The 25,608-nt window shown below is 35.7% G+C and overlaps 1 protein-coding gene and 1 long non-coding RNA gene across 40 annotated transcripts in view; one reads left to right on the forward strand and one right to left on the reverse strand.

Annotated features, from left to right (window-relative positions):
* The window catches only part of TRDN (triadin), a 229,596-nt gene that overhangs the window by 78,647 nt on the left and 125,341 nt on the right, over positions 1–25,608 (forward strand). For all 31 annotated transcript variants that reach the window (XM_074537877.1, XM_074537878.1, XM_074537896.1 and 28 more), the window contains 4 exons: positions 141–200; positions 1,547–1,741; positions 6,355–6,414; positions 23,317–23,394. In XM_074537877.1, the coding sequence (XP_074393978.1) occupies positions 141–200; positions 1,547–1,741; positions 6,355–6,414; positions 23,317–23,394 (393 nt within the window). The remainder of the gene's footprint in view (positions 1–140; positions 201–1,546; positions 1,742–6,354; positions 6,415–23,316; positions 23,395–25,608) is intronic.
* Positions 337–25,608, reverse strand: part of LOC141728570 (uncharacterized) — a 39,752-nt gene continuing 14,480 nt past the window's right edge. For 6 of the 9 annotated variants that reach the window (XR_012579643.1, XR_012579645.1, XR_012579648.1 and 3 more), the window contains 4 exons: positions 13,423–19,535; positions 12,893–12,964; positions 11,227–11,319; positions 6,410–7,918 (listed from right to left, as the gene is read on the reverse strand). This is a non-coding gene — a long non-coding RNA (uncharacterized LOC141728570). Of the gene's footprint in view, positions 1,104–6,409; positions 7,919–11,226; positions 11,320–12,892; positions 12,965–13,422; positions 19,536–25,608 lie in introns of those variants that run through there. The other 3 variants (XR_012579649.1, XR_012579647.1, XR_012579644.1) reach the window with 3 other exon arrangements.

Genomic DNA, 25,608 nt, shown 5'->3' on the forward strand with positions numbered 1-25,608 from the left:
TCAACAGATATTTTGAAGTTTTTTACCCCACTATATGAGTCTGAAAACAATTTCGAAAACTGGAAAACAGGAATTGTAAGTAAATGTGAAATTTCCAGCGATGAGATTTTTCCCTAATATACAGTTGTTCTCATTTCTAGTAACTCAAAAAGATGCACCTGAAAGACATGAAAAAACTGAAAAGAAACCTCCTCCCAAAGGTATTTATTTATCTATATTACAGGTTTTTAAGCTGAATTGACATTGAAATGCAAAAACTTTATTTTATTCAAGCAGAGATTGTAAATGTGTGTGAGAAATCAGCTACATGAAACTAAGATGAAATGAATATATAATCAGAATTAAAATGTTTGTAGAACATCCAGGGTTTAATTCTATGCTTGATCCCTTTCAAATCTGTTGCAATTTCAAATTGAGAATAAAAGTATGAGCCATCATTTCACTGAAAAACAAGTAAGCCTACATGCAAGTGATCTGATATACATTTTCACTATAACTAGTTAAGAAAATTAATTCTCCATTATCCAGGAATACTTGGATAATGTCTGGGAGTAGTAACGCTCTTATATAAATCTGAATTCTGGTTTGCAATAGTTGGATATTCCAGTTTACATATAGATAAAATCAGTTTAGTTATCTCAGTGATTTAACAGAAATGGAGGTCTAGAATCTCACAGAAAGCATAAGTTTGGTAGCATACAAGTTTTGCCTCAAGGATGGAGACATTTAAATCTATGAAGAAAACAGGTTTATGAACTTTGCACTAAACAGGTTAATTTAAAACATATCCAGTGGTAGTTTATACTAATACTATTGGATTTTCCACTGGGGTGAACTAGAAACACATGCATGGGAGACAGCATAGGAGCATGCATGTCTCAGGTGAGAAAAAGTTGCTGACACACAAAAGCAGAAAGAATGCTTTGAGTCTCACCAAGCTCTGTGCAGCTTCAGCTGCTGATACTTACAGTACCAATGGTAATTCTCCTTGGAAGCCTCCTCACTCTGCTGTAGGGCATCTCATGAATTGGTCTCAGACACTCTCAGCCCTGAGAACTGGTGTAGAGTCAGGCTCAAAAACTCAGAACTTCTTGGACTGAGACCTAGAATCAATTCATGAAAGCAACCCTTAAAAATAACCGCACACTATTTTTCCAGCTTACAACAGAGTTTAACTCTGAAGTCTAAACTTGTACATATATACCTTTCCATATTTGTTTGCTTAATGACCAATATCTTTCTCCCTAGTTTATACCATAAAAACTATCTTGTTAGAAACAAGATATTATTGATATTATTTGGCATATTTTATGATATTTAGCATCAGCCAAGCTCATGGTGTAGCACTGAAATAAAGCTTCATTGGATCTCATATCTCCGTTTAATTCTGCCTGGTTTGAGGGGATTATAGTTTTCATCAGGTCTTACCAAGCTGTTAATAATGAAGAAATGCTCATTATTAATAGCACAATATAAAGTAAATGGCACTGAATGTTATGTTGGGGGCAGAGAATGACACTGACAGCTTTTTCTTTATTGTCTGCAGAGGAGAAGAAAGTAAAGAGCACTAAAGTGGAAGCAAAAGTCAAAAAGGAAGTGAAGGATGGAAAAGGAGAAGCAAAGACGGCAGAGAAGGTCAAGCAGGCAGAGACAAAAACAACAGAAACTGGGCTAATAAAGGCCAAAACGAAAGTTAAGGAGGAGAAAGCTCTTCAGACTGTAACTAAATCGGACAAGAAAGGTAAACAAAATGAGGAGGAAACAGATGAAGATCCTAAAAAGGTAGTAGGGAAGAAAGAGAGAGAATGGAGTTAGATCTGTCAAGGACCAAAGTGCACCCATGAAAAACAAAAGCACAGTACGAATAAATTCCACTTGAACCTCACACTGCTAGGACATGATTACAGAAAATAAAATAAATTTAAGGTATATAATCAGAAGGCTCTAGAAGGTTTTCATGGCTAAAGTTTCATTTTCATTTAAATCCTTCTTTAACAAGGACCAATTTCTCTTCAGATAGATTTGAGACTTTTTGGATTTGCTCAATAGCATCTAATATAGTAGATTGCAAGCAGAGTTATTTTTGAAAATTCAGACTGTCCAATAACCTATTGGGAATTTAGGTTTTTTTCTACATCTGCATGTGCCCTCTGTAACCATAAAGAAAGTAGCAACAGTGTAAAAGAAATGTAATAATTTATCTAACATCATATTGTACGAGGCAATTAGGTTGTCAGGTGTTGTGCATTATAGTGATGTACCTGCCTCATATAACTTAATGTGACCAGCTTCCAAATTTCTTCCAAAAAGGAAAGAAATCCTGTTGGTCTAGTGTAAGGAAGAAATTAAGTGATTAAACAAAGAATCAACATGCATCAAGACCAGATGGTTAACAAGGTGTTAACTGTGTGCTCCACTTGTCAGAGCAAGCCTGCATTCTTCTAGTCCCAGGTTGCACAGACTGCTTCCCTGATTTCCCTGTGGCATTTCCATGGCACTGAGTACAATTTTGTATGAATGAAGGCAGCAGGACCTGGCTTTCTGTATGAAGTGCCACACTGCAGCCACGGGATTATTCTGACATTGAAGGAGGCAGCTCAGTGTTGCATAGAGCACCTATCTGATCCTTTCAGCTGTTAACCACAGATAAATTGCTGTGCCTGAACATCAAAGAAGCTGTCCCTGCCTGGATATCTGAGTCTGCCTGATCAGATTCTCTCAGAATTTCATAACCATTGCCCTGGACCCCTTAGGAGTTGCCTAAATTATACTTTTCTAGAAAACTGAGAGAGTTTGAGACATAGCCCACTTTCTGACATACACAGTGTGCTGAACTAGTATTTTTTAACATTTGTTTTTATTCCAGTTAATTTTGTCCTTCACTTGAGATATTGGGACCTTTGAGGCATGGAATCAAAGCTGCATCTATCACACTGATTGCTGTGACCAAGAAAAAAGTTCAGCAAATTGTTCAGTTCACTTTGGGAGGTGAAAATCTCTTTCAATTTTTTGTTTGCTCTGCAAGAGTTTCAGTGCACAGTGGGGTGTGCTCCATACTGTTCAGGATAAAGCTCTCAAAAAGAAGTGCTGTGCAGATGACAACAAAATATTTTAAGTAGGGATCAAAGATTACAATAGAATAGTGGTGGTTTTTTGTTTGTTGGGGTTTTTTTTGTGGGATTCCCAACAACTTTAGCTGATAAATATTAGCAAAATGATCCATCTTGACATCAAATATTAACAGATCATTTTGCAAGTCTGCTTTAGAGTGTTACCCAGACTGTGCATGGAATCCCAGCAGGTGAAAATGAGAATAAACAGAAGGAGTGGAGGAAGGAAGGAGCCTTTTCAACTGCCTTTATTACTGCAGACAGGGCTCCCCACATCTAGTGGAAGCTGCATTTCCTACTGTTGTGCTTCCTTTTCCCACCAAAAACCACTGCTGCCCTGCTGGATGCTTTAAAAAATTCATCTTTATGTTTCAGTCCCACTGTGACCCAAGGTGAACATAATCAATGCAGTTTTTCAGAGATTTAAAATCAATGCAGTTTTTCAGAGATTTCCTGATCCTGCAATCTTTACTTGCTCAAGGGAGTTGTTCTGCCAGCTTATCTGAAACTGTAAAAAATACAGCAGTGATCACATAAGAGTTTTTGCATAGTTTCATACTGAAATTAAAATTTAAAAAGAGAGGTCATCTTCCTGGGTAAATCACATTAAGCCCAACGACCAAAAAATGAGTATTTTTATCATTAAGAATCTAGTCCCAAATTTTGACATGATCTTTTAGTACTTATATGAATATTTGTGTCATCATTACAGAGCTATGGGTGAAAACTAAAGTGTGAAATTCCCCTTTTAATAAAGGACTTTAGATTAAAATGGATTTTTAGCCATGAAGAGGCACTTGAAAAATCATATTCATTTAAAATTCCTTAGATTTCAATCTCTACTGATTGGTATCATTCCTATAAACTTAAATAGGATGTTATAGTTCACCTTGCTATGCCATATGGAAGTTATATTTTTGTTATTGAGAGTTTTACATTCTGCCTCCAATTTCTTTTTTAAATCCATTTTTTTAAGTAGAGCTGCTAAAGATATTATATAAGGAGAAAGTAATATAAAATCTTATTCCTGAGGTACAATCAAGATTAAGCCTTTTTTTAAAAGTTTATTCAAATCACATTTCCACAAAACAAAATAAACCCAGAAAAAAGCCCCCACAACAACAACAAAAAACAGATAAACAAAATCAACAACACAGTCTAGATTTTTTCAGATCCATACTACTAAGCTTAAAGAATAGATTATTTTAATATCAATGAAATGGTGTGATTCTAGGGCCTTAGGCTATGTCTATATCACAACTCAAACAGAACCAGGGCAGGCTTGTGCTCTGCCCTGGCACTGTCCATGCAGTGTGCTGTCCCCTGCCATCATTTTGTTCTGTATCCCCTTGCAGTCTTTTGTACAGTGGCCTAGATGGTGCAGGAAATCTTCCTGACAGGCAGCAAGGATAGGGGCGGCTTGTTTCGGCAAGAGAGAACTAAGAGAAACAGGGTTTTGTACAAGAGCTGTGCCCTGCCATTTGCTTTCTGGGCTAAAGTGTTGGCATTGCTCCACTTTATTTATAAATACTCACTGAGACCCTATTGCAAGTGCATCAAAGTCAGTAGCTTTTGGTGGGCTTAAGGAAACAGATCTCTATGTGTTTTCTCACACACACACTGTTTTTTGGGGTTTTTTTTTAGAATTATCATATAGACTTAGGGCAGATACTGTAGCCTTAAGGAAGGAATGCAAAGTTGGAGTCAGACAGAATGATAAATGCGAATTCCCAAATCTAAAAAGTAAAAATTATTATGAATATTCATCAGAGGTTTTAAAGGCAATGTTTACAGCCACAGCCCTGAGTACATGCTGAAAGTTTTGCCCCAAGCTCTACAATCCTTACTGCTATGGCTCTTGCCATCTCACTAACACAAAACAGCTGGCTGGGCTTCTATCAACTAGAAAAATTGTTTGGATATTTGTTGAGTTGGTAAACCTTTTCCTAATTTCTACATCTGTATAGGAAATAATGACTTGAAAGCAGTAGTTCTTCATCCAAGGACTGCTGGATCATTCAACTTAGCAAAGCAGCAGTCACACAAATGTCTCAGCATCAAGTGATACTGATGTAGCAGTGACCTATGTATGAAAGTCAATGATGCAACGAGTGTCACAAACTTGGCAATTACAGTTTGCATTTAAATGCAACAGCAGTGCTATTTTAAAAACTTTAATTATTCCAAAGGCAGCATAATTTTATTTTGGAGTTGGCAATGGGGAGAGAAAGTGGCTTTGTGAGTAGGACAGAGATCCCACAGGAGGTGGAGAGAGGAAGAGATGTAACTTCTACAGTGTAGGAACTGTGCTAGAAGAGTCTTGGACACAGGGATGAATATGCTTGACTCAAGGAAAACTGAGAACTGACTTAGCTAACCACACCTGGAATTTAGACATCAACATTAGCTTTCAAAGCAAATGCCCATTAGAGTCCACTGGGGCAACAAGATTTTTTTTCTGACCTGCTGAAGAATACAGCAATATTGAAGTTATTTTATGCTCAGTTAAAGCTGATGACTTTTCCTCACCATTCGTAATGTTAGAAATTTTTATTAAGCTCTCCAGCTCTGTTTATTATATATATATATATATATATATATATATATAAATTTAATAGATGCATCATACAAATGTAATATATAAATATGTATTTTTAAAGATCAGTGTTTGGAAAATGATTCTGTAGTGAAACAGTAGAATTCTGTGGAAAATCTTGTTGCTATAGGAGTGTAAGTACACAGAGTTCTCTTTATATTCCCATTCACAAAATATACATATTTATTAAATGGGTAAAAACATATTAACAAAATACAGTGATACAAAACCTTTCTCTAAATTATCTATCAGCTGTCTGTGAAATTGGTCTTCATGGATGATGAAAAGTCTATGAGACCTGTGGCCAGGCAGCACTGTGCTTGCTTGCCTGGTACCTGTGCATGGGGTTAGGATATATGCCAAGCAGAGCTGGCCCAGCAAAAGAGGTGGAAGCTCTGGGACACTGGAAGCTCTGCAGTTCTTGGCTAGAGGTTTTGAGTTAGATCTGGACAACAAATTGTCACTTTCTAAACACATGAGCCCCTTGAAGGTCAGGAAAAAAGCCAGAAAATGTAATAAGTAAGACCACCTATGGAAAGGCTACTGAGATGACTTTGCTCTGCCAAACTTTATCTTCACTGTTAAATAGAAATGACATTCTAAATTCACTTTCTTCATTACTCTTCTTTTTTTTTTTTGCTCTGTTAGATCAATATGCATTCTGTCGCTATGTGATTGACATGTTTGCACAAGGGGATTTTTATCCAGGTACTTTCCTCTATCATTGAATTCTGTTCTAATATTCTGTTTCCCTGCAAGTTTTTGCTCCTTTATGTATTAAAAGTGTGGTTTTTTTATTATTGAAAGGTCTCACAAGAGCAACAAAGCGTGTGCAAATAGTTTTAATAAAGCATAAGAGCTAATGGCTGTTTTCTTAAATCTTCTAATTTTCTGTCTAAAATGCATGAATTAAAATCAAGGTTATGTTAAAAGTAGAGTCAATGGAAGGCTGTAGAAATTGCTGAAATTTTCCATGCTTCTTTTGGCTGAGACGCAAGAGGAAGGAGCTTATTGTTAATAGCCGATTATTTGGTTTATTGTTTTTTTTTTTTCTCCACAAATAGCAAGGCTTAACTCCAGAATGTTTCAAAAATAGAACTTTCATTGTTGCTAGTACATAAAATACCTTAGCTGATACACCACTTTTGTGCTTTATCTTCTCTCTTCCCACATCTCCATGCTAATCTGTTCTAACACAGACACTTAATTCCTCACTGAAAAAAAGAAGATAGAGCTTCTAATGATGAATGAGCATCATCTCATAATATTAAGTCAGTCGACCCTGACCTTATTTAATAAATACTCTTTCTGCTGAAGTCTAGACATACTGTAAAGAGACATAACCCTAGGAGTGAAAAGCAAAAACATTAATGAAAAGAGCTAAGGAGAGAATATTTAAGGACACTCTAAACCTTACCAGCTTTGTTTGTTCAGTTATTTGCTCAACAAGCTCTCCACAGGTACACCTCTGAACTGGTTGTTGTTTTTCTTATCTCTGCCTTGTGGCTTACATCCTCTCTTGCCATGCCCAGGCTCAGACAGAGCTGGGAAGTCATAAGGACGTGGCTGAGAAAGACTCTCACAAAGGGGAGAGGGAGGACACAGATTTTTGTAGAGAGAAAATGAACAAACTTGGGATTCAGTAGGGAGAGGGCTCCATCAAAAGAGAGTAAAATACTGCATCTCCTCTAGGACTTCTAAAGACATGCAGTTATAGACAGAGGGACTGCTTTAGGCTCAGAGGGGGAAAATGATAGCTAAAGCTTTCAGAGACTCAGTCATGGTTTGAGTTAAAAAATAGCACCCTGCACCAATGTGAATGACGTAGTTTCTGGATTTACACGACTGTACCATCAACAATTCACACAAGAAATACTTTCATGGAGATCTTCAGGATCTTTCTTACAGATGTCCTGACATTTACAAGCAGAAACAAAAAACCCCTTTTTTTCTCAGAAGGCTCCCTGGCCTGTTTGACCCTCTCCTGAGGCAGAGCAAATGTGCTGTAGGAAGGGACAGCTTGGGTTTTTCCAGCTGTGACTTTTCCAGCTACAAGGAAACTGGGAAATCCATGAAGGGGAGAAGTGAAGTAGAGAATGAAGTCTGTAGTGACTTGAATTTCAGAAGATAAAGACGTGACTCTTCCAGTGTTTGCCTTGTGTCATACCAGTGTGCTATGACAGACTTGTGCAAGAAACCACCGGTTAAAGAGCTGAAAGACATTAAATGGACATAGGGTGATCAGATGGCCTTACAAGTGAATGAAAAACTAGGGTGACATGTTTAGACTCCAAAAAGTAGAAATAAGTCTTAAAGTATCTTAAATAATCTAATTTTTAGGTGAAGTGGAAATGGACTACTCCTTAACATCTCCCAAAGTCCACCTGGAGTTCCGTCTGTCAAGTGACTGCCTTTTGACCTCTCAAGTTACTTGTTGAACCCTGAAGTTAAATGCTGCAAATGGTTGTTGTGCTGAAGCCAGATGCATTTTTGTGGGAGGGGAAAAAAAACATTGCCTTGAAAACAAGATTTATTCAACCCATCAGCTGTGAAAGGCAATGCTGGAACATCCAGACTCCAGAAACACTACTCAGTGTTTCTGAGAAGCAAAGTAGAGGTCAAGTATGATCAGCCTTTATTTATGGAAATCATTGAGAAGAGTGCCACCAAACAGTACTTGATTAGTTTGTTACTGTCTTTCTCAGACAAATTGCTCATTTTACACCATCCTTTTGTGAACAGAAGTATTACTGTAATTCATTTTACTGAATAGATAAATGTGGGGAAAACACCCTTTAATAACCCTAATATCCAATTAGAGTTACGATCTGGTATATTTTATCCTTTTATCTGTCTATATATTTTATGGTAAGGAACTTTGTCCAAACAAAGAGCTCTGAGTTCATATCAGCTGAGGAATTGAATTACAGTCACCTTGACTCTACAGTTCTTTCAAACATGGAATAATTTCTATCAATCTCAACATTACCATTTGTGAAGGGGAAAAAAATTTTTTCATAGAAAATTCCTTTGCACAGACATATTGGGATTTTCTGTGATTGATTGCAACAAACATGAATTGCTGATTCCTTAGGCAAAATTTATAATGTCATTTTTAGTTATATCATTCAGCATTTTTTCTTAGAAAAAAATGTTAGTTAGCAGTGTTATTATTATAAAAAATCATATAAATTACTATAAGATTAGGGTTTTTTATATAAATATTAAGCAAGAATTTATAGAAAAGTAGTTCATTTTGTATGGCATTTTATAGTGCTCAAACAATTAACATTAAAAGTAAAATTCAGTTCTTTAGATTTCATTAATAAATACATTTTTTAAAATACATCAAATAATGCATTTTGTCGGTCACATCAATCTGTTGGAAGTCAGTTAATGCTTTTATATTGATTTTAACAAATGAAGCTGAAATATTCTTCACCTGCTCAAAGTTTCATCATGACAATGCAGTCTTAGCTATAAAAAATGAATGAAATGTACACAGGCAATTCAAGGAAGACATACAAGGAAGAATTTTTGCCAAGATGCTTCATGCAGCATTAGCTGGTTTTTCTCATTTCGCTGGTAGTATTTGTCCTTGATACTGACAAATTTCATGGATGTCCTCCTTTAATCCACAATAATTGTATCAATATAAAATAAATTCTAAGACTAATATTTTAATTTTTATGAAAGAGAAGTATTTGAAGTTCTCAGCACTTTACAATTATAATAGTGGAGTTTTAGCCATAAACTGATTTTTTCTAATCCAGAAGTCCTTCCCTTGAATATCATGACTGCAACAGTGACCAGTTGGGTTCTACTGATACATTTAGAGGTAGACCACTTGAGGCCTACTGTACACAGTATAAAAAACTGCTTTCTGATTTTATCTCTTGAGAAATCGGCCTTAAAAATATTTTTTTTTATCTTCTGTCTAAAATGCTCATGATAAGTGACAATTTCTCAGAGGAACTGCTGAACCACGTTTCATAGATTTTCTGGTCCTATTTGTCCCTGGACTACAGTTGCTCAGCCAAGGCAGTGCTGTCTCAGCATCATTAACAAATCACTCTGCCCAAACTGCTTTGTACTCCTTTTGTCTGCCTGTAAAGAAAGAATTAATATGCACTTCTTTCAGGATTAGTTTTCCAAGTTTTCCTTATAAAGATTAAAACCTTAGGTAGAAAGCTTGATTATTTAAGAACGTTAGCTCTGACTGTGGTACCTTTATTTTTCTACTGGCATTTCTTTAGTCCAAGATAGCATTTTTGATGCAGAAGGTCACAAACATATAGTTTAGTGGATATAGTCTATTCCATGTATTTGATAATTTGTTTGATATTCCTATTTTTTTTTCTCAGTAGTATTTCTAATGTCCTTATTCATAGTTTATTTTTTATTGGTAGGAGAAAGGGTTCTAGTTTAGTGGAAATTTTAAAACTTGTTTTCATAACTAGTTTTTTATGTTAGAAAGTTTGAAATCCTCACCCACGTGGAAGGATTTCAGGGGCACTAATTGGTCACTCTTTTAGCATGGAGAACATGATACTTTAAGTTAACTGGATCGACTCTATTTCCTTCCCCCTGTGCCATAAGCCTGTTTCCTACTCTTCCCCTGCTTTCCCTGCAATGCTTGCCAATCTGGCACTAGTCTGGCAGATCAAGGAGCTGTTCTGATGAAATGCCTGTTTTGTTTTGCAACTACTGAAACTGGATTCTTGCATGTCTATCGTCTGCATGGCACCTCAGCATGTTGTTGTGCATGCTGAATTGAGTGGTAAGCATGTCTTGGGTATTTAGTCATGAAATGCACTTTTTTCCCTCACAAGCATATTATCTACTTGTGATGTGATGTGATTTTCTTTTCTTTTTAATCACTTAGAAGTTTATTTTGCATGCTTACCTTTACTCTGTTCTGGCTTTGGTTAAATCACTTGCATTTCACAGTACACCCAACTCACTAATGGAGGATCTTTACAGTTGCTTAATTCACAACAAAGACAGTGGGAACACAGATGTGGTATTATTCACAGTTTGGACTTTCTAAGACCTTAGCACTGAAGAACATGTTTGCCCTATGGGGATTGTACCACTACATAGCTGTTTTCAATAACAGCTAGACTGCAAAGGAAAGGGGCCATATCGGTTCCTTTCATCAATGTACACTTATATTTATTGTGTATTTCCATTCCAGGGTCTCAAAGCCAGTCCCAAAGCCAATATGAAAGCCAATGTGTTGCAGACAATTTTACTTGTCTTATACTGTTGAAAAACATATATGACTTGGAGAAATTCACAAGGATTTCTGGCATGTGTACGCTGCAAGAGAGTATCCCATAGGGTAAAAGAGTCATCACACCTTCTCATTAAAATAATCATTGAAGCCTCACCTTTTGCACACATGTTCATAAACACCCCCTCCCCCCTGCACCTCTAACCACCCCACCCTCCCCCCAGCAAACATGAAAAGTCAAGAAATTAAGGCAAATTGTGATGAGTATCCATGGGGAATCTTACAGATTGCTTGGTCCTGGAAAGTGTAGAGTGAAAATCCATCATGTCTACAATATTCTTCCAAGGCTTACCTCTTCCTCATTGCCAAGAAATATTCTGTCAAAGAGGAGGGACTACTGTTATTGCACAATATGACAAGAGAAATTCAAGACTATCAGTATGTTACTTGCCATTTAATAACCTTAAAATATGGAGATAATGGTATAAAGGTACATCAATATTGAAAGATCATGGACAATATTACTGTGGAAAAAAAAAAAAAAACATACCTAGAACGACAAAGACTATTTTAGAAAGTAAAATGCCTGTATTTGCCGTGGGTGGGCTGTAGCACTGGAACTAAATACTTGCCCTCCGCTGTTCAGATAGCAAAACGCTTTAGGCTCTTGAACTGTTTTTAAGTGTCACTCCTACTTGATTAGACTAGGATGTGTTATGGATATCTCAATGACAGGGAGTACCATTTCAACTTGTTACATTACATTTACATGGAGACAGCTTTGATATAGTTTCCCTGGGGATATATTTAATGAAGTGCAATTAGAAAAAGAAATAAAAATCTGTCATAAAAAATAAGAAATAATATTATTAGCTTGCTGTTTGGAGAAATTCAGCATGAAAATCTTTCAACTGAGTTATGGGCTTTCACATTTGAGAGTAAGTGCTAAAGGAATATTATTTTTTTTTTTCTATGGAGAGATGCTTTCTGGGGCAAGCTACTCAATAGCCCTGTCCCCAGTGGTAGAAAACAAGCAAGTCAGATGTTTTTTTTGAGAAATACTAAAGCAAAATATGGGAGGCAGTGAGATGTTTCTAGTTTTACATTTTAAGCTTTTTACTTTTTTACTGCCTGCTGAGGGAAATATTGTAACCTAAAAATTTGAAAAGACTCATCTGGGTTTTTCTTCAGAGATGTCAGTTAACTGTCCATCAGTTTATCAAGAAAAAAAACTGTTCACATGATGAAACACTTGCCAACCCATTTGTTTCTGTGGATGGCATAAATGGTGATGATTGAATGAAAGAACTATTTATTTCTCTAGTAATGTCCTGGGAGAGATTTCAATGAGTTTGAAAGGAAAGAATTAATGAGCAGTATTTTTAAATACATGTATGAGAAACTGAAAATTAAGTTTGAGTTATTAAAAAGTTTTCTAACTAATTTATTAATGTGCAATTCTTAAAATAAACATTATCTGTCATTTACAGTTAAATATTGCTTCTTCAAACTTCTATCCAAGAAACTATGAGAGGATATCCACTGATCCCATTTTAACAAGACTCTTGTCTATGACTGCCCCTCTTCCCATCCCAAAACCTGTCTATTTTGTCAAACTCTGAAATGACATTGATCTCTCAAAGGGGATGTTATCAGCACAATCCTGACACCATCCCACAGAGGCAAAACAACTGCCCATTATTCCCAGTTTGTACCATCCCACTGTGAATCAGAGCCAGATGCTGGCACATGAAGCTGCATCTGTCAACACTCATGGCACTTCATTGTAACTTGGCCAAAAAATTTCAAACTACTCACTCTCTTGGAAACAGCTATAAAGAGAATGTGAGGTATTCTGCTTCTGCAGAAAGGAATGAATGTCTTTCTTTGATAGTTCACTGTAAGCTTTCTGAGGATCAAAATTATGAGATACAAGAGAAAGCCACAAACCTTTGCTGATGAGTCTAAAAATGCTGAAATGAGTCTAAATCTTCAATTTTAATGGAAACAAACCAATTTAAGCTGTGAAGGCAGAGAAATTTGAGTAACCAAATTATTCTCACAATTGCATTATGTTTATTGCTAAAATTTAGTATTAAAAATATTTCACATAGTTCAATAAACAAGTTTCAAATGAAGGGTGATTTCAATGAAGGATCATCAAAAGACTCAACTACTTTAGTTTTGAAAAGTAAGCAATTTAGAAAATAAAGGTAAAAGTTTAATGCCAAAACACCCCTCCTAAACAGCTAATAGTAAACAAATAGTTTCCTATTTAAAATGTAAAAATAAGTTTAGCAAGGGACTTTGTAAAATAGTAATTGCATTTAATGACTCATTGTCATAATTGATTTCCAGTTAGAATTATTACAGCAGATACTGATGCTACAAAAATAAGTTAAAAAATGGAGGCATTCTACAGGCAGCTTGAAGCAGCCTCAAAGTCACAGGCACAGATTCTTAGAAGGAAATGTAACTACCCTGGTATCTACTGGAGAAGTAGCACAATGAGGCACAAACAGTCCAGGAAGCTCCTGTAAATTGATGCCAGCTCCCGGACAGAGGCAGTGGAGGATCCCACAAGGAATGGTGGCCTCATGGTTACCATGGTTACCTCATAGTGACAAACAGGGAAGGCCTTGTCAGAGGTGTGAAGGCCAGGGGGCTGCCTTGGCCACAGTGACCGTGAGATTGTGGAGTCCAGCAATGGGCAGGGGAGAAGCAGGGCAGCAAGGAGCATTGCAACCATGGATTTCAGGACAGATGACTTTAGCCACTTTAGGCATCTTCTTGGAAGAATCCCATGGCAGCAGATCCTGTGGGAAGAGGGGCCCAAGAGACCTGGTTGATATTCAAGGATCACTTCCTCCAGGCTCAAGAATGATGCACCCCCAGTGAGCAAGAAAACAAAGAGGACAAGAAACTTGCATGTATGAACAAGGAACTCCTGTCATTACTCAAGTGTAAGCAGGAAATACACAGGAGATGGAAGCAGGGTCGTGCCACTTGGAATGAATACAGGGAGCTTATCAGAGTAAGCTGGAGGCAAAGCTCTATCATAGAGTTTCTTAAAGTAAACAAGACAGGCAATAGCATCTGAAATGCCAACCATTTCAGTAAAGCAGGAATCCTACATGGGTTACAGGCGAACATTTGCCTTTTATGAAACATGATAACCCACTATCTTCTCCTTCAGACAGTTTTATAAACCCAGGTTGTTAAAATTATAACTGAGCTAATGAATATGTTGTCTTTAGAATATAATTTTGAAAATTCTTAGGGGAGTTAGCCACCTTAGATTGAATCTCTCAATTTTAACAACAAGGAAAACATGTGCCTTTAAACACCTCCTGATGCTGAATACACTGAAACATTATGAAGAAGGAAAAAATGTGTTCTGAAGGTCTTCCACTTTTCTCATGCATTTTTTGTTAAAAATGAAAAACCTATATCTCTATTATGAAACTAGAAGTTACTCTTCTAATCCCAGTATAGAATCTTATGCTGTCTCTGCTGGAAAATGAGGAGAATCACTTTCAACAACCGTAATGGTACCACTTTATCATATCACATAGATAAAAAGAGCATAGAAAGGATCCAAAAGTACTTTGACAAAATACATTCCATCATGAAGCATTTCAGCTTAGCAATAATTCCTCTCCTCTTCTGGTCTGAGAACATAAAATGCAGTAGAAGCTTTGGCCTAAACAACACATCCCTACCTTTTTTTATGCCCACCTACTTATGCATCTCATCTGCAGCCACTGGGACTGTAAGCTGTGGCAGATCCTTTCACCATTCTTTTTTCAGGTGCAACTTTCTTTTGATGTCAGCTTTCTTCCTGCATGTATCTGCCCAGTCAAAAAGATGTTTAACTTATGACATATACCTATAATGAGTCAAAAACTACTTTATTCTTTCTTCATCAGGAACCACTATTCCTCCCTCTGAAAATTCACCTTCCTTCCTATTGTTTCACTTTGCCCTTCAATACACCCAGTATTATCTCACAAAATAAATAACAGAAATTTCAAAAAGGTGTTCAATGCCCACATACATTATACCTAAACAAATTTTTAAATTTTTTAAAAATTAGGTTTAAAACCAGAATTCTTCCTATATGTGAGATACATTCATACAATTTTTGGTGGTTTGGGGAGCAATGTGTTACCAACAGTATCTACAGTGTGAAAAACCATGCATGGCTCCTTTAGTCCTGGAATATTTTGGTGGCATGAAGCATCATCTTTATGGACAACTGCAAAATAAAATGTTTGCAATTCATTGCACCTAACTTAGATACCCAAAAGTTAATTGCCCAGCTTTAACCTTTAACTGTCTTTATAGCCAGTGGTATGAAATAGATGCCTCCAGAGGACAATTTCATCCTAAGAAAGATGCCTAAGATAGAAAAGATGAATCACTCTTTGAAGGTACCAATTTCTCTCCATTGACTATAAATGGATCCCTTGGGTGACTTATCTAGATATAACTGTCTGAAAGTTAACTTTTAAATGTCTGGTAGTGAGACAGCCTACATACATTCCAGAAATATGCTGCAAATGTGCAAGCAAGAATTTTATTCAAATGAAGACTTGAAATGACAAGTTTTCTATAAAATTTGAAATTATGTTATCAGGAGCAGCTGTTGATGTAATCAAGGGAATAGTGGTGCCACTTGGAAAAAAAATCATTCCAGTTGCTATAGTGTTTTGAAAGTGAGTGAAAGGGATAAAGAAGAAATGGAGAGAAATATTTTCTTGAATAAATGTGGAAGATATTCCCTATCCAAATGATTCAAACAAAAGAAACCTAAACAATCTTTGCATCAGAACAAAAACTCAGCCTTTAGGGCTTCCACTTTCATAGAATTTAAGATTTAGAATTTTAGTTGTCATACGCTCACAATTTTATTTATTTTGTTTTAATTTCTGTGCGATCCATTTATATATTCAATGGAAAGACTTGGTAAATTAAGTCATTTACCCAAAAATCATGGAGGATGCCTTGAGCACCAGGGTTAAAACTCATGACAGTGAAACCCAGGACCCTTTGTTTTAAAAATAATTTCTTTAAAGCACAGAGCATCTTTCCTGGCAAAACCAAAGGGAAAAAAGAATCAGTAGCTATCAAAGCATTATTGGTTTAAAATAATCATGATCTCCAGTATTGCAGGTTTTTCTTCCGGTATTTCTCATATCTACATCCATGGAACTTAGCTCCCAGTGATTTCAGTGGGAGTGAATATACAGGAGTTAGGAGCCTACACCTCTGCAGCTTTGAGCCCTCCTCTGATATTTGATCTAATAAAACCTCTCAGTTCTTTTCCCTCTAGCTTCAGACTGCATTATTGAAATTTTAACTTCTGAAAAATGGCTGTGGATTCACTGTCTTAAGTGATTGCCAAGTATAGACAAGACAGGTAACATAATCATTAACTCCTTGTTTGCCTCATTTTAGCAAAAAGACTCAGAGATATGAAAAACTTTGTGGCTCCGGGACAGAGATACTTGGATTTAGTTTGACTTCCAGTGATTTATTTAATAAGTATATTCATTATCCACAAATATCTGTAATTGTGAGAGATTATCAAAATTTGTAATTTTATCTGTGATTTGATTTTATCCACGTTAGGCTGTTTTTGTTTTGCAAAAAGTGGCATATGCACTCTTTCTTGAAGACAACATAAAGCATTATCATTCTTGTAACTATCACTTATTGCTTTTCTGACTTGGGCACTGAATATTTCTTACATGTAGTTGGACTAAGGATGGTTGAAAATATTATATGTACAGATAAACCAAATGCAAAGAACAGAAATTACTAAGCAGTGCTCACATGGCATAGTCAGTGTCTATTGCTTTTCATCATAAAAGCTTATAAGGTCCCTCTGTTCTGTTTAATTGTTAGCTGCAAGTATTTAGTTGCAGCGTTTTCTGTTTTAATTGGATATTTCATATTGTGAAAAAAAAAGCATCTATGCCAACTCCTGATATTCATGTTAATTATGCTAGGGGTCACTGTATATAATACCAATTTATTAAAGGTTATTTGGGGAGAGAAAGAAAGACTGAATATGTCTTTTCATTTTGTAATCTGCCTCTATAGTCCTTTTGTACTACACTGTGCTTATAATAACCCATCATTACCACACAATACCCCATAATTTCCACTGTCCTGGTACTTAGATCTTTGAGATGCATCTTTTGATATTTCTAGACATAACATGTAGGTTTATTTTTACCTGCTAACTGCCTGTGATAAATAATGCGAGGAAGTGGAGGCAGCAAATTCAATTTTCAATATTTTCAATTCAATTTTATTTTAATGTCAGGAAAGGCTATGTGACTTCTTAACATATAATGAGAAAACTGTTTATGCTTAGCTCTTAACTCCTAAATGACTTCAGTCTTTTGAAAATAAAAATTAGAACAGTTTTCACAAATATGGATTGAACTAAAGAGGGATTTTGTGGTAAAAAAGCTATGTAAGGGAGTTCTCACAGATTTACTTTTGTAAACACATTAAACTGAAATCTCTGTCATGCATCTAAAATACATTGCATGTGTTTCTGGACCCATAGTATCTGCTTTAAGTTAAAACAGAAAAAACCCCCAAAACACCAATAGCTCTACCCATGCCCGTCTTGCCTGCCTCATTTGTACACTTGTTATGCACACTCACATTGTGTGAGATACAAATGCACAGGAAAAAAAAAATATATATATATCAAAAAAATTCCCAGCTGTGACTTTAATTTGATTTGGTGTCTGAGTGAAAACACAGCAACTGATGTTCACACAATCTCCAGGAGTCTGCAACAATGATTCTCACACCTGTTTAATCACCAAGTCAAGTATTTTCTGTTCAGAAACATCATTAAACCATGGTAGGAATTTGGAAATAGATGATCTTCAAGGTCCCTTTGAACCCTAATCTTTCTCTAATTCATTCTAAATAAATATTTTTATGTTTTTATATGTTCATGCATAGACATGTATATAGTATATATTATATTATTACTACATAGAAACATATATAAGAATCCATTATCAACAACAAAGGATGAACTCAAATATTTATGCATTAAAAATAGAAGTCTATCAAGTTGCTGCTACTTATGTTTGGTGTCTTGAGAAGAGAAATTTAATCCTTCCCCTTACTCCCTTTCAAAAGAGCATTTGGAATATCAGTCTACTTCCTTCCTTCCTACACCCTCAATTTTAACATAGTAGTCCTTGCTTTCAGCTTAATAGGTGGATGGACACCCATAGTTGTTAGGTTATTTGTACAGGCCTGGTTTCATTGCCTGTGTGTTGGGGGAGTATCTCACAATAATTTGCTTTACTCTAAGTTAGACTCTATGTAGAGTTCCAAAATTATTTGTGTTTTTTTAATGGATTTCAAATACATAGATATAGTGGAACATAGTTAGATTTGTCATTACCCATATAATCTCCCCTTTTCTTCTTTTCTTATGCATCATAAAAGAATTGGCTGATAGTGTGGCAACACTAAAATTTAAAAGACTGCATTGCTACTGGTAATCACTGCATATACTGTAGTGTAGCTTTTTCTTAAGTAATATCATCAGTCTATGCAAAATCAGAGTTTCACTTTATGTTGGGCAATTAACAATTTAATAAAGAGATACCTTCTGAGTGCAATTTAAAAACAGAAATATATGTTGGCTACTAAAATATACTTTCTTAAAAGTCTCATTTTATTATCCATTAATTCCATCCTCCCCTGCCAAAAATTTTGTTTCAAATAGGTCATTAAATTCCTGTTTAGTATTTTTTCCCATTTGACATAATTTTTTTATGTGGCCACATCTAGATTACTAAATCAAACTCAACTCAACTGTTCTCTCTCTGAATGTGATTTTTTCTCTCATAGAGAGAGCCACATCCTGTAGACTTCCTCAAGGTCAAAATGGGTTGGATGTATCTCAGCTAGCTATTGGGAGTGGTCCCTGGCCCCTGCCAATTCCTGAATTGAGCCAATGAATTTTTTAGGCACTGCTGTTTGGCACAAATCAAAGTTGTCAGAGGCCATCCAAAAGCATGTTGCAGGATATGTAAATCTGAATTCCAGAGCCCAGTAATGTTCCCAGGCCCCATTTAATTGCCAGGGTGCATGAAATCTTTGTGCCACAGTGTGTTCCTTAGGAAAGAATGCCTAGATGGGGCACCAGTATTTTATTTCAAGAAATACATTCCAGAAAATGAGCATTTGCATTGTTCAGTACAGTTACATAATCTTGGCCTCTTGATGAGGACCTCTTGATCCTCAGCTATACTTTCTTAGTGAAAAAACAGTTTGCTCCTTTCATGCACACATAATAAGCAGAGAAACCTTTCCCCAGAACAGTCACAGCCTAATGACTGAAAGCTGGGGAGAGACTCACCTTTAACTTGTAGCAAATGAAGCGTCAAAACAGGAAACCTGGGCAAAACGGTTGGACTCCATTATGTTTTCAGTCCTCTAAAAGCAAATTTGGCAGTCTTGCCTCATTCTGCTGATCCATGCCTTGTTCCAATGTTCATTAAACATTTGATTTTTTTCAATTTACTTTTCATAAAAAATGACTCTGCAAAGACAATTACTTTATTTGAATTATTTTTACTACCACTAGAGAAGGATGTAATATCTGAGCAGAATGAGATTTAGCTGAAGACATTTTGCTGTAGAAATAAAGAAAATGTAACAAAGTATTGGTGCTGTTGGACCGTAGGATTCCTGCTGTTCAAGGAACTGGTATATGGATATGAGGAAATGAACAGTCATAGGAATGGTATTTCCACATATTGCACTCTGTGATGGCATTATTTCTCTCCATATCCAATTGGAATATTCACCAGTCTGGAATGTCTGAATAATAATAATAATAATAATAATAATAATAATAATAATAATAATAATAATAATAACTGCAACAACAACAACAACAACAACAAGTATCTAATATTTTTATCCTGAAAGATATATTTAGACACTTCATTAAGGTTGCTGCAGACAAGTTGAACTCAGAAGATCAGGAATGAAGGAAAACTCATATAATTTGATATTATCATAAATGAGTTTATACACAATATTTAAATACGACATTTTTGACACACACAGAAAGACATTTCCTAGATTGAGAAAAGTAAGGTAATTAAATTTTGTCTTGTATTCCTTATCATGCAATAAAAAAATCTAAAATATTAATAAACCAAGTCAGGATTAATTTATTCAAGACATCTCAATCAAGTTGATAAACACTGATGACAGAACTTTCCCAGAGCTTGAGGACTGTAGCTGATTTTCAATGAAGTATTCATGTTACTTAGTTAGAGTCCTAAACCTATTCAGCCTTGCAGCCTATTTCTTTCCTTTCAGGCTGTGGAGGAAAGTACTCATGTTTTAATGTGACACTTTTTCTCCTGGTGAGATCATTCCCATGAGCCTAAATCCAAAATATTTCACTCTTTCTGTTTTCATCAGATGTAATATATTTTCAACTTTTTACAATATCATAATATGAAGGAGATACCTAAAGCACAGCTGCATGGACAGATGACACATGGAAATGTTGCAGATCAACTCTAGGGACAGGCTGGCATAGAAATGCATGGACATTTTTGTGCTTGCAATTACATCTTTTGGAGAAATCAAAGCTTACTTTATTTTTTTTAAAGAAGCTTAAATGAACCTTAGTGGCTTATCTCCTAGCAGTAAAATGGAGGCTATGTTGGAAATGAGAAGCAAATAACGATGCAGTGCTTTTTGTGGCTGCATTTTAAAAGCTGTGAGATAAGTGCATGTCCAGCAATAATAGTGGTAATCTGGATAACAACTTCTTGTAATTCACGGACTAATTTGATTGTCCACTGAGAGCATTAAATACATCCTGCCTTCCTCTCATTTACATCATGGATATGTGTCCAACTGGCCACTGCCAGAGTCAAGATAGTAGACATCATTAATACGAGTGGTCTGATCTGTTGAAGCCAATTCCTCAGTTCTATTTATCAGTCTGTACCACAGAAAACCACTTCTGCTTTATAACTTAAAGAAGAGAGAAGAAGGAAAAGAAAAGAAATTTGACTTAGGTTATCCCCTTTAACATATTTCATCAAAAGAATGGATAAAATATTTATTCATTTACTGTCCTTTACATTCCCATCAAAGTGAATAGAGAGACATTTAATAAGACATGGAAACATTAAAGAAGCCTTTTATCAGACTGGATGGGAACCTGCTCAGAACAAACATTTTGGCCTAAGGGAAAGTTTTTGATCTGTGAAGCTTAAACTTAAAACACTCTCATATTGGATCATGTGGTCAATTTGCATGAAATAAATGATTTGCTTAAAACTTGTAAAGCTATAAAACAGAACTTGACAAGTCATTAGCAATAAGTGGTATCATACTGGCATTATGCGCACACTGGTGCTATCATTAGAAAACTGCTGCCACAGCAAAGCACAGGGAGATAATGGGGCCAGCCTACAACTTGACCTAGAGGAGTTAGATCATTGCCCCACACTGTAGATACCACTCTGCAGTCCAAATTATCGACTCTCCTTCATCATTACTCATCTACTCAACGTTCTGAGCCACTGCCCTTTGTCCCTTTTCACACAAAATATTCACCCAAGTAATAAAAATTATCACTTTCTCTAACTGGGGAATAGGTGGTCTAGTTCTGGAAAGGGAAAAAAAAAGGAAAAAAATGGAGAAAAAAAGCCTAATGTTTATTCTAGGATTTTGAAGAAATGTAGAAGGAAAAAAATAGATTACCCATTCTTCATTAATTGCTATGTTGCTTTTTTCTGAACTGGAAATTCAATTGCTTCAGATTCTGTGTGTTGACATGGTTATGAATGTAACTTTTCTATTCTGATTGTCAACAAAGGTAATCAGCAGCTCCTCAGCTCAGTTTGCAACTTCAAGTTTATTTTTTTTCGGACATAAAGCATTTGGAAAATCATGGCTAAATATCTGGATTCCTGAAGTTTTCCTAACATTCAAGGCTATAGTTATTCTGTGATATTATCAGTAAATATGCACTTGGGTTTATAGCCAAGACAGGAAATACATGGAAAATGTAGGATTATTACCATTTGTTGCAAAACAGCCTCAATACATTGGTTTTATCAATGTGTTAATATTTTGGCAGTGGCTCAGGGACATGTCAAGTTTGAGCAGCTGTATGTTTGATATTTTATACAAATTACTGGATGGACTGAATCACATGCTCCAAATTATGTGTCTGCAATTCTACATGTGTTGATGAGATGCAATAACATTAAGTCCATGATGCTCAAATCCCACTGCTGTCTTCAAGATGATATTTTTCTCATGCATTCCCCATGAGTATACACACCTTTTCAAAGTGAGAGGGGTAAGTAAGATGCTGTTGTTTCCAAGCCCCATTAAAGCCTTGATTCCTTTTCTGAGTCTACCATCAAGCATGAGGCATGGCTTTGAGTTTCTGATGTGAAGCTGGAGCTGAGTTTTAACAGTCTGTTTGCATGTGGACTCTGGTGCAGTGAATGTATGCTGGTGCATATGACTGAATCAATATAATATTTAACTATTTAATTTTATTTCTCAGCTCACAAAAAACCAGCACTCTCCAAATGACAGTGACACGATAGCTACTGAGGCTAAATGCCAGTGAAATAAAAGGAAATAAGGAGACTTCAAATAAGTCATAAACTAGAAAATAAGCATAAGTAATATAAGGGTACATTAAATATGTTTGTGAATCTGTGGAGAAGTGAAGTGAGAAGTGTTTTGTACAAAATATGGTATCTGCACATAGGCTAAGACAGTACAGAAAATCCCAGCTGAACACTCTGAGAGAGTAGAGGTGTTTCAGTCAGCAGCTGGAATCAGAACCTCATCAGTGTTTATAATGCATGACCTGGTTGGTATTGGCTAATTAAGAATGAGCCTTAGAGACGAGAAACATCATAATTTTGACTAGTGTTTCCAGGAGTTCATTAAGTGGACTTTAGGGAGCAACTGAAGATCATTTGTTTGACAGAAGAAAATAAGGCTTTGTGGTAGAACAGGCATCATGAGTATGCAACCTTATTATTATAGTATTATTATCTTTTGAGTCAAAGGAAGAAAACCAGAACTGTAGCATTTCAGCATATGTTTGAGTCACGTGGACTTCATTGGTCTCAAATGTGACTCTTAAAAATAAATTACTCTATTTGTTAAGAAATACATTTCCTTCTTATAGTGTCTGAAAAATACTAGCTTATATGCACAATGTAATATTTTTAACATGAACCATTTTGAGGGGAGCTCATCCTCCCAGTGAAACTGCTCAGCCTGTTGGTGAATACATCTTCTATACTTCATAACCTTAGGTGCAGCACATAAGGAATTTGCACCACCTCGTCTTCTTCTAGAACACAGTCCAAGAAAGAAACCAGCAGCTATTGAAGGCAAGTTTGAGTTTTCCCACCTTTATTGGCTTCTACTTATTAACTTGACTGTTTGTTCTAATGGGGCTTTTTTATTTTAATTTTCTTTTGTAAATGTAGCTTATATTACAAAAGTGATCACCTTACTAGGCCTGGGACAAGAATGACACAGTGACATAGGCATGACAAAACTCAAATTTTCCTTACAGATGGCTTGGGGGATTTCCTGAGTGAAACAGATTATGGGATTGAGGCCTAATATGTAAAATGCTTTGAATGGCATTGAGCCATAACTTGCTATCTAACTATAAACATAATCAACATTATCCTCTTAATATATTTTGGATTATTCGTTCAGCTATTGTTATTCAGTAATTTTTCTGTGCCTTGTTTGTAATAATGAATGTAATATTTCTGGCTCTGCATTTATCAACCCTATTGTTATTGTTAAAACCACTGAAAGAGAAATACAAAGTCAGATCTTACGTTAAGAAGATTAAAACATAATCCCTGCAATTGAATTATATTGTTTATAGTCTGATCAGTAAAGTGATTGAAATACTCATTTTAATTTTGAAATTAACTATGTCTGATGACTTAGAACTACAACTGCAGTATATGTACTTGGTCTTTATACCATACAATTTAATAGTACAAAACAGCTGAGTTTGTTAGTGTAATTATGTAGCAGTTTTCATCTGATCCTTGAGTGCTTCAGTCAAGCCATGGAACTTGCTAATTTCTCTCATAGAGGTCTTAGCTCTATGTTACCCAGAAAGCAATTGCAGTCTAAGAGAGGAACAGATGGGGTGGCAGCAGAGTAAGTAACAAGAGCTACAAGATTTCCTGCATTTGAAAACAGAAAATGAGACTTAGGTTTTGCCAGGACCCATAACTGAAACAAAGTGTTACATTAATCAGATATTTCTGTAACGTGATTATTGTGAATCAGAACATTTGGATAAAAATAGTTATGTGACTTATTATGTCTTTCCCCAAAAATATCATTATCTCAAATGATTATTTCTTTTTAAACATGCTGTTTAAAGGAGTATAAAACTATGGTTATTTTGAGACAGTATAGAAATAGATTTGCACTCTTACTTACTTTAGGAAAATGTCTGAACCCTGCTTATCAGCAGAAAGAAGTCCCTGCAATGTTAAACTCTGTTATCTGTCAATTAACCATCATGGAAAAAGACATAATAGAGCAAGGCTGACACATTTGCTGAATGATAAACCTAATCTTTAAATATAACTGTTACACAAGATGAACTAACATCAAATTAACATTAGATTCTTGATTTTCAAAATCATGAGGAGAATGCAATTACTGCAATTGCACATAGAAATTACTATTTATGACCAGTTACACATTTTTGTTTTTCATTAGCTCATTTATGCATGCAATTCAGGTAATTGGAACTGTAAATTAGACACCCATTTGGCAAACAAATTTGGGGGAGATTATCTGCTCAGAACCATATAACTAAATTCCCTTTAAGGCTCAAGGCCAGTCACTAGGATACATACTTTTCATGCATGAGATTTAGAAGACATGAAGAAGGCAAAATTACTTGTAAAATGTTATCATGAAAAGCTGTTATGCTGTTTTCCATATATGAGAAAATATGCCACAGTGCCTTGAGGAGCCCTAAACCCTGAAGCTTTATTTCAGCCCTAGAGGGAAAAAAAAGTAATTTATGAGAATATTTGGCAAAATGTCAGAAGGGAAAAAAGAAGAGTAGGCAGGGAAATTTAAATCTTTAAAATAGCTGAAGAGACATGTGCATGTGACTTCTTAGTGCTTATATACTTTTATGACTGGTACATCACTAAATATCATTTATCAGTAGAAGGGACAGATTGAAACAAAAGAGTCTTCTTATAAATATAGTTGGAAGTAGTATCATAAGTTGTTAGAATAGAGAACAGACAGAAGTGTTTTTTAATTGAAAAATATACTTTATATAACATCAAAGCCTAGTTTAGCCTTTGACAGAAGAAACCAGCTCTGAAAAAAGGTAAAACTGTAGGAAGTAAGAGAAAGTTTGTCACACAAAAAATTTATGAAACCAATGAACTTACACCCTAGGCTTTCCAACTCAGTGATATTCAGACATTGTATATGTAATTATGGAGCTGGTGAAGGCTGAAAGAATCTTACTCTTTTTCTAGAGTGACATGTTTTTAGTATCATTCCATTTCGCCACTGCTGCCTTAGGTAATCTTGGA

The sequence above is a fragment of the Zonotrichia albicollis genome, chromosome 3 (genome assembly GCF_047830755.1).
Source record: "Zonotrichia albicollis isolate bZonAlb1 chromosome 3, bZonAlb1.hap1, whole genome shotgun sequence".
Taxonomy (NCBI): Eukaryota; Metazoa; Chordata; class Aves; order Passeriformes; family Passerellidae; genus Zonotrichia; species Zonotrichia albicollis.